The following is a 10,314-nucleotide window of genomic DNA, read 5'->3' as shown; positions in this document are numbered from 1 at the left end:
TTGACAGAGGTATCTCATTACAATGAGATCTCAACACTACCTATGATAGTTATAATTTACACGTCCATTTAGACATGCCCACACTAAAATATGTAAATCATATAATTATTTAGTAGTAGACTGTAGGACAGTTAAAATTACCAATCGCACATGTCATGCTGAAAGCTGGGCAGATAGAAAATGCGGTATTGGGAAGCCATTAAAATACTCAATAGTCAATATGGTGAAACTTAGACAAGAAAGGGATGGTCATATCCAAGGGCCAGAGGTGTCCATCCAAGTCATTAGCATGCAATGTTAAGAAGCCCGGGGGTCAAGACATACAAAGCCATAGGTGTATTGAATAATTATTTCTTTTGGCTTGTGCTTGTACTTTAAATTTTCAAGTGCAGGTTGGCTCCGGCCATGCATTAGAAGTGTCTAAAAACAGTTTATTTTATCACATTTTGAATGATATATTTGATTGCACCTGTAAATTTGAAATATATACATGCATTCGTACTATTTAAGCAACAATGAAAACTGAGGGGTAGGTAATGAGCCAAAATTGTTTACAAAATTTCAAAGATGACTGCCTATATTTCATCTTTCAGAAATATGACTGCCCATATTTCATCTTTCAAGACAAATTTCAGTTCAAATATCTCTGTAAAATTCAGTAATTTTAAAATTAGTAAATCCGTAAATTTTAGACTCCATAAAATTCCGTAAAGTTTCATTACATGTTTTCGATCGTCAAATTTCATCTTTCAAACTGCACAAATTTCAGGCAATATTTCATCTTATAACCTAGTTTGAAAGTTTCCAAACATGCTTGCCCTAAGGCAATGATTTTGATGTGGCACCATATCTCAAATGATTTAGTATATGGCCGTACTCAACTTCCACAGAAAATTTGGTGCTTTTATCACAATTTAAAGTGAACAATTTCATCAGAATTTGTTGCTTAGACGCTCTACTATAATTATATTATACTATGCACTATATATTTCATGATAGAGGAAAGCTGTCAACTGTCAAGGTAAATGTGTAGGTGTGCATATAAACATAGCTGGCAGGAAGAAACTTAAAGTAACTAAAGGGTTGGAATCCCTCCGCACGGTTGGAATCCCTCCGCATGGTGCACATTATCATAGTCTTTTCCCCTTCCAAGCATTATATAGTATGCACCAGCCAGCCAGCATGCCGGCATGTATTTTTTCTTTTTCCCAACCAAATGACAAAAGAATTAGCTACAGGCTGGTTAGTGAGACTATATCAAGATGTTAGACTCACTGGGTGGTAGTTGCCTGGTTTGGTCCTGCAGCCCTTCTTGAAAGTTGATGTAATATTGGCATTCTTCCATGAATTGGACAAAGTCTTCGAATGATTATAGTCTAGTTTGTGACTGCATGTTGATTAGAGTAAACAATTGTTATTCTTATGTTTTGTTTAGTGTTTGTAGTGGCTTAGTTCTACGACTATAATTATTTAAGAGGTTATTCCTCGCTTATAAACCCTTTACTCATTGTTTATGCCGACAAATATAATTTAAATCAGCTGTAGCTAACTATCTATTATGTTTCATATTCTTTTTCTTACATACATTAAATCTATCACATGTGTAAATGAACAAGTAATAGTTAGAGACCTACCACGCGGATCTTCGTGATTTTGAAAACCCGAGGTGAAGTTGAGGCCACAAAGATCTGAGTGGGTAGTCTCTAACTGACTTAGAAAATGGTGTGGGTGTATTTACACTAATAGATTGGTGGATAGATAGATTGATTGATTGAATGATTGTTTGATTGATTGATTGATTGATTGATTGATTGATTGTGGGTTGAGTGAAACATCATTGTGTCATCATATCTTGTAAACCCACAATCACTTTCCACAGTGTTATCTCTATGATCTGCTCTGCCTCCTGAGGGAGGCATAGTAGTTCAGTGATCAACTGTGAGATCTGCAATGCTACTCAGCACATCAGTGATCATTAAAGTGAGTGTGGTGACTTCCTCAACTGGAGATATGCAGATACTTATGTGCTATATAGGAGGTCTCTAATCATTTTAGAGAACCACTCTAGAGGTCTCTAACCATTTTAGAGAACCTCTCCAGTATAGGCGTAACAAGATATTTTTAGATAGGGGGCTCTAGACTCTTGGTTTGGTAGGGCACACAGTGTTGAAGGGGAAAAAAAAGGTCAATATGACTGCATTGTATCACTGATAAAGCACATAAAATCCTTATTTACAACTTCGTAGTTTTGTCTCACTACTCTGAATACTGTGACTGCTTTATTAGAGTAATTGACTGCTCTATTAGAGTATCTTGATCATTTTGCAATATACAATCAGAAATTGCAAGGGGGGCTCTACCTTGTCCCCTTGTCCCCCTGGGTTACTCTCCAGAGGTCTCTTGAGACCTCATTGTCTCTTGATACCTCATTATCTCCTTAAGATCAAAGGATTTTATGCATACTATTTTCTAAGTGTATACAGACTGTTTGGCCTTGTATTCATATTTATGTACTCAAATAGAACAGTCAAGTTTATAATTAATCTAATCATGAATGCAATAAACACATCCCACCTACATCAGTTTTTGTGATGGGAAACAGTTTACAATGATAGCCAAATTTCTATTCATAATTATACATACAACCCAAACAAACCCATGCAGTGTTTGTATAGAATTTGCAAGTTCTACAAAATTGCTTACTTCATTTGTGAAGTAAGCAATGTATATATAATAATTATATATATTATCTTGTCTAATGTATATGTAGCTGATTATCTTTCAATTAGTTGTCATAAGATTGGCAATTTTGTTGTTTAAGCACACATGAACTTTATTAGCTATAGCCAAAACTATACAGCTACCATGCCATACACAGTAAACCACAGTGATACACTGCATGGCTATAATATTTTATGAAAGCGCATCCAGCAATATAAATTCACTTGAAATGGGGGACAGAGAACAGTACTCAAAAGTGGGGGGAAAGTCATGTGTGGTTGCTGCAAGTTAAGTTACAAAGTGTTTTAAAATCAATAACTGTACCTTAGTGTGCAAAGCATACTAGCACACGAAGCATGCCAATACTATAGGGGACCTGGGGGCATGTTCCTACAGGAAAATTTTGAGATTTGAATGCTTTGAGAATGAATTTGAGAGTATTTTCAGTGGTATATGTGTATTTAAATAGGATGCTCCTATAATATTATGGCAATGACTATCATTAAGATACTATACATAAGAAAATGAAGGCATTTCAGACAGACTCATGTTCTTGATTTTGTATATTATGTGTGACAGATTGAATTTATTGTAAAGCATGCAGAACCATATATGATTCCGTTGAATGTTCTATTAGAGTATAGTTCGGTGACTGCTCTATAGAGTATCTCGATCAGCATCTTGTACTCCTGGCACTGATTCGCAGTATTTCCATTCTTGCCATAACGTTTAGCACAAGTTCTATAATATTAGTAGTAAATCAAGACAAAGTAAACTGGCTGATGACTACAATAATTGCTTAAAAAGTGAGATGGCATTGCCCCTCCACTTTGTAAAAGTGGAGGAGCCCCCCTTTATTTCTCCGCCCCTGCTTGAAAGTATAAGTTAGTCTCTACTGCATGTGTTCATAAATTGTGCATGAGATTGTTGCAGATTGAGGAATATACCTAGCTATCTATACATGGCATGCAAGAGGTACCATATAATAGCTTAAATGGGCCATGGGGTCTGAAATATTTTCTGATGATTCCCTTGCAGCTCATCACTTAAAGTTTATTCTTTAATTATCACACCACATTTCATCAAAATTTTACTCGATGAAGTACTCAGCTGTCCATTCACCAAAATTTTGTGCTATAACTACACGCCACATTGACAGTATTTATGTACTCCTTAAAATCTATAGCCTCATCCATCAATGTATTTATGACCATGCACCTTCAGGATATTATTGTTTCACCTGTGCAAGTTTCAATGTATAAAACAAACATTCAATAAATATAGCTATATAACACATGTAGAAGTTTGAACAAGTTGCCATCCCAAGTCCACAATGAAAAATCTAATAAAGCAACCAGTACACTGTAAAAAAATGACAAAAAAAATGACAAAAAGCATACGTTGTTTCAGCAGAACTGTGAATTGCTGTTTTTTAACATTCTAGATGTTTTAACGAAAAGTGACTGCTAGTGTAACGACAATTTTTTACTTTAACAAGGAAATGATGTTACAACAACAAAAATTCCTGTTGTTATTTTAATAAATGAAGTGTTTGCTGTTTTTTGCAGCAGGGATAACAAGTTCTTTGTTAAAATGAAAAATCCTTTTTTACAGTGTAGCTATATACTACTCAACTGTTCATTCTTATATATGTAGAGATGGTTGTCATGATGGATGGCTTATACTACATGATACATGTGGGTCCCTTCCCTGCGTGCAAGGTATACCTATTATTTTTCTCAGTTATTGATGACGCCAAGTTTACACTCATGATTTTACTGCAGGGTGCTATATTTTATATTACTGACCGTCAAAGTCAGGGAAAATGGTACTTTTGGGACCTGAATGCATAATACTTCACATTTTTGTTTAATTTATAATTAAGCATGCAATCACTATCTCAGTTCTTAACACATGCTTGCTTGCTGAGACAGCATCATGAATGCTGAGTCACACATTATTATGATGTAAGTGGCAGGTGTGTCTCTATTGTCTCACCTAAAATCATCTTGATTGAGCATAAACGTGAACCATGGCAGGCCATATGTTAGTCCCTAAAACAATGATGATTAAAACACCACACCATAATGGTTACCATTGGCTACGTACTCTTATTCCTGTTATGATCTTGTTTGGCAGACAGGTTCCACAATCCCATGAAGAGCAATACATTTTATGGGAAAAGTAGAATATCCTTACTTATTACCTCACTCAGCACACTAGCTGTATTATACTGGAGTTTGTAGTAGTTAGCTGTCATCTTACTCAAGAGTTAGCTGTCGTCTTACTCAAGAGCAGTGATATCAAGACAGACATTGACTTTCTACATGATGAACAGTCAAGATGCATCTGTATACCTACGTTGAGCGATTGTCTATAACAGTTACGTATATCAACCATCTAGCTTATTTATTATACCTCAGTGTCTAATTCAAAAACTCAAATGTAATTTTATAATCAAAATTTTATGTGCATGGAAGTATGATGAAGTGTACAAATATGAAAAAATGAAAAGAAAAAAAACATGCATTGGAGTTAGCCACGAACTAAAGTTTGTACATTTTCTTTATATTTTCCTTGATAATTTCCCGGTGGGTAGTAATTAGCTACAACAAATGTCTGTCCACCATTGGTCGCTCTTCCAACACCAATTTCTTTTGAGCCCACCCAAACCACTTGTGTGAAGTGACCAGTCCCCGGTGTGAATCTGGGGTTCTTAAAGTCATATTTTTTGACCTCATCATACCACATATCAGTTGCTTCTTGTCCAGTCATCGGTTTCCCTGACATGTAGGCTAAGTTTTGTCCCATTCCTTCATGGTCTCCATGTTGTAGTTTGTTCTGTTTTGCTAATTGTTCAGCCCATCGTTGAGCAGCCATGGCAGCTTTACTGCTCCACTTAAGAGGTGGAGCATTGTGCTTAGAACGATATTGGTTGTGAGCTGTGATCACATCACGAGTAAATTGATCCAGCTGTGGTTCTTGTGCCTGTGCTGCAGATGGCTCTTGTTCGGTATTCTCTTTCTGTGAGGCCACCTTACGATCACTCTTAGTGGTCTGTTGAGGGGCACGTTGTGAAGATTGGACGTTGGCTTCAAAGTGTCCCTTGACATTTCCTGGTGGGTAGTAATTGGCTACGACAAATGTCTGTCCACCACTGGTTGCTCTTCCAACACCAATTTCTGTTGAGTCTGCCCAAACCACCTGTGTAAAGTGGCCAGTTCCTGGAGTGAATTTGGGGTTGCTGAAATCATAATCTTTAATCTCATTGTACCACATATCAGTTGCCTCTTGTCCAGTCATTGGTTTCCCTGACATGTAGGCTAAGTTTTGTCCCATTCCTTCATGGTCTCCATGTTGTAGTTTGTTCTGCTTTGCTAATTGTTCAGCCCATCGTTGAGCAGCCATGGCAGCTTTACTGCTCCACTTAAGAGGTGGGGTATTGTGCTTAACACGATATTGATTGTGAGCTGTGATCACATCATGAGTGAACTGGTCCCCTTGAAAGGATTCTTGTTGAGAAGCCATACTTGCGCCTGATTCAGTTTTATCCCTCCACTAGCACTAAGTAGCTGATCTGAGCTTCGCATAAAATTTGTTGCTGATAGTTAAGTTCGTCGACAGCTATTTATACTACTGCATGCATTGGTTACTAATACGGCATGACTTCATTGTGCGTAGCTGGCTAAATACGTATATAGGCCGGGAAAGTGGCTACTATAATAACTGATGTCGATAATAATGGGTATTGTTTGAATTGTATAACCGCATAACGTAAATGAGCGGTGCAGCTGTTATTATAGTGCGTACATGTTTATGCAAACAGTACTGTCAGTACACGTCACTCATTAACACGTAGCTACACCCTTCCATGAATGGAATGCACCTGCTGGCAACATGCGGTGCCACTGTGACGTGTTATGTTATATAACTTATATATAGGCTACGGAACGACATGGGCAAAAATTACCCAGACCCGTCCACTTGTAGCTATTGTATTGTGTATTTTTTACTGTACAGAAACCTCCATACAACTTTACTAAAATGCTCTAATAGAACAGTTCAACACTCTAATACAACAGCAGTGTTGCCAGATGATTGCTCCACTGAATGTTCATGTGAAAAAAATTAATTTGTTCATGAATCCAATGGTAACCCTCTGAAAACAGCATGTAGCTACCAAGCCCACACATTATAAATAGGTGGATCTGTGGGTTGGTAGGGAACTGAGCCTAGCAAAAAAAAAAAAAAAAAAAAAAAGTCACAGCCTGCTCACAATGGCAGACCTCCACCAACTTATTGTATGTAAATGTGGTAAAATCAATAGCAACTGAGATTGCCAAAAGTTCATATAGATTATTTCAAGTTCACAAACAAGACAAAATATTCATAAATCTATGAACTTTATTCACAATATGGCAAGTTTTGGCAACACTGTAAAGTAGTCGATCAATTGTGGCATACATCCTTGGTTGTGGCTAGCAATGCATGGAGTCTCTGAAAATAGCAGTAGCTAGTCTGTAAAATATCAATCCATATATTCCAAGGCCAGGCCTAGGACATCTCCCCAGAATGGAGCTAGCAATGCTTCTCAGTCCTTGGAACCGTTTGACCTCATCACATAAAAAAGTTTCATTGCTGTATAAAGTCATTGTTCTACTTAGCTAGCTAATAATTGATTTGAAAGTATGTGAATAAAATTTATGGTCTGTCTAATCCATACTGTGTGTGTTTTAAAAACAGGCTTAGCTAGCTATAAGTATCCTTATAATTATATCATTCATCATGTGTATGTAATTGTGTGTGCATATAATTATGCCTTCTAGTGATGAACCGGCTCTGGATCTCTGAATTGAATTGTCTATCCTTGGAGCTGAACAGAAAAAAAAAAATTTAATGGTATGTATTTATAAGTCCAGGATGTTGGTCATTAAGGCATTACATGATATTCATGCACTGTATGGAGTAGCTATGATGTATCTGCTAAAGTGCAACCATGATCTCTATATCGTCTTCAGTGGACACAGAGCCACAGAGGTTGAGTGTTTGTAGATGTAATGTTCCTCCAGTTAGAAATAAGTGTATGTGTGTGCGTGTGTGTGTGCATGTGTGTGTGTGTGTGTGTCCGTCCGTCCGGGTGTCCATGTCTTATATGGCAGGGTGGGACTTCAGGTACCCACACCTTCAGATGGTACAGGTTCCTGCAGGTTACTAGGAGGATTTCCTGCACTGACTCTTAGCACCTCCATGAGTAGCATACAGATGCCCCATGCAGTGTTGTTTCACCAGCTGGGTAACTTGGCATAACTGTGCCAACAGCAGCCATAGGCTTTGCTTTTGCTTTGCCTTGTGTGTGCATGTAAGTGTGTGTTGTGTGTGTTCCATATAAGACCGCACTATAAAGCATGTGTTCTACATACTGAGTAAGCTGTATACACATTGTAAAAACCAGTCACCACCCTGCTTAGCCCCCTCGCTTTAAATTTTCTTGCTACACCTCTGGTGTGTCCAGGGAAGCAAATTCTCAACTCTCCTTGTCTTGCTTAATGGTGATGTGGAACTCTGTGAGCTACTAGTCCTGCCCCTGGAGGATTTTCCTGCACAAGACTCAAGTGCCTGAGTGGTGCACAGGCATTCTGGTACTAGCTGTTTCACATGGCTGCTGTAGGCTTTGCTTTTGTGTGTGTTGTGTGTGTATGTGAAGTTTGAAGCATACAACAGACATAAATACCATTCTAGGGGTGGGGAGGGACACTTGAAATCTAGGTCTTAAACACAGTGTTAGTACAGGTAAATTTTAGAAAACACAAAATGTGACTGTTCTATTGACTGCTCTATTAGAGTAATTCAATCTGAACCTGTGTATCCTTTGCAAATCAATACAAAATATAGTTTTAATTAGCTGAATATACTGACCAGTTTCTAGAAATCTCAGAAACCCCCCTGGATTTGCCCCTGTAATGCCATGAACCTCCATCTCTTTCTATAGAGTAAATTGATGAATTGGCCATGACTTCATTACTTAAAACTTGGTATAATTTATATAGTGTTAATAATTTGATGAAGATCACTAAAAAACAAAACAAACAAGAATTAATTCATTCTACTATACGATGGAGCATGTTAAATCCTGATACTTAATTGGAATTGTCACACTCAAATATTTAACCACTGTCTGTTGGTGAAATATTCATAGTGGAAGAGCTTAAAGGTATGCAGAGCCGCAGAGGTACTGCATCTCATATGCTTGCTAGGATATTGTAACTGCCTTTATTTACTGTCTACAAGTACATTAAGTTTATACTGGAGCAACTGTAGTGCTTATCCATTTCTTGATGTGTTCTCAGTTTAACATGCTGACTTGTTTAATTCTTGTTTCTTTTTCAGCGATTTCGTTATTAGCTAACATTAATTATGTTTGCACTAGTTTGTGTACTTTTTATAAGGATATAATATGCCTAAGAAATTGTGCATAACATGATATTAATCACATGCTTGTGCATACATGGTGCTTGATATTAAGTAACACAGCATTAAACATGTCCATCATGCAAGTTGTATTATAGCTGTTCAGTAGTCAGCTTTTGACATATATCATCAGCATTATTCAACTGAGCCAAGTAAACAGATTTTCGTGTAAAAATGATATTGATAACTGTGATAAAATGCAGTTTTTTAAAGAGTACCTTAATTGGTTTCTTTCAAGTCAATATTTACTAGTAGATCTATACTTCTTCCAAATCAACTTCTAAGACTTCCTTTTGTGGTTGGGGGAGCTGTTTAAGGTGGGTGAGTGTTCTATTCGTTAGTTAAGATTTTGACAGTAGAACATAGGCGATCTCTACCATGGTTCATCATGAACAGATGATGATCTGTATAGTGCTGAACACAACTACACATAGCATATGACTGTGGTACTATAATAACAACTGTTGGACTGTAACTGGCGTGACAATAGACATCAACAATAGACCTATACATAGGCAGTGCAATGTACAGTAATGCTTACCCTTTCCAAAGCACAATAAACAATAGAGAAGTTGTGTACATACATATTGATGATTATGTAGTCTTATATCATATAACTGGTAGTGCCTTAATAGCTATCCGTCCATATAATTATAGTGTGCATGTAGATGTCCATATTTCAATGTGTTTACTACCTTATGCACTGCCAAGCATTGTTATCAATATTGGAAAGTTCATTATTAATGATAATTAAAATTACTAATTTCTTTGCTCAAGCATGAAGGTGACAAAAAAGGAGGATAGTAATTTATTCCACTAATGAATTGGAATATGTGGGGCCAATGCTGAGGTATACACTTGCCATTGTTGATGCCCCTATTAGGTAATTGCACAAGCAATTGAAGATAATTGCTTGTTAAATTGTGTATTCTTAACTTTAAAAAAAATTAATGTAGCTACAGTCTAAATGAAGGCACTGTTTCATGATTTACAAACTTCATTAGTTTCAGCAAGAATAGGTATTGTGTGTCATATATAGAGGCATTGCCTAGGATACATGAGACAGTGGATAGGTAAGATACCGAACTGTTAGTAGACTAGCTTTTATATACAGTGTTGGGCAAG

General features: G+C 37.0%; 1 protein-coding gene across 1 annotated transcript; it reads right to left on the bottom strand.

The window, feature by feature from the left end:
* Window positions 1–5,151: 5,151 nt before the first annotated feature.
* LOC136248987 (uncharacterized) lies at window positions 5,152–6,337 on the bottom strand. The gene has a single exon (XM_066040865.1). The coding sequence runs from the start codon at window positions 6,247–6,249 to the stop codon at window positions 5,257–5,259; it is 993 nt and encodes a 330-aa protein (XP_065896937.1). The 5' UTR covers window positions 6,250–6,337; the 3' UTR covers window positions 5,152–5,256.
* Window positions 6,338–10,314: the final 3,977 nt, after the last annotated feature.

Source organism: Dysidea avara, chromosome 3, assembly GCF_963678975.1.
Source record: "Dysidea avara chromosome 3, odDysAvar1.4, whole genome shotgun sequence".
Lineage (NCBI taxonomy): Eukaryota > Metazoa > Porifera > Demospongiae > Dictyoceratida > Dysideidae > Dysidea > Dysidea avara.
This window is presented reverse-complemented; position numbering and strand designations above follow the sequence as displayed.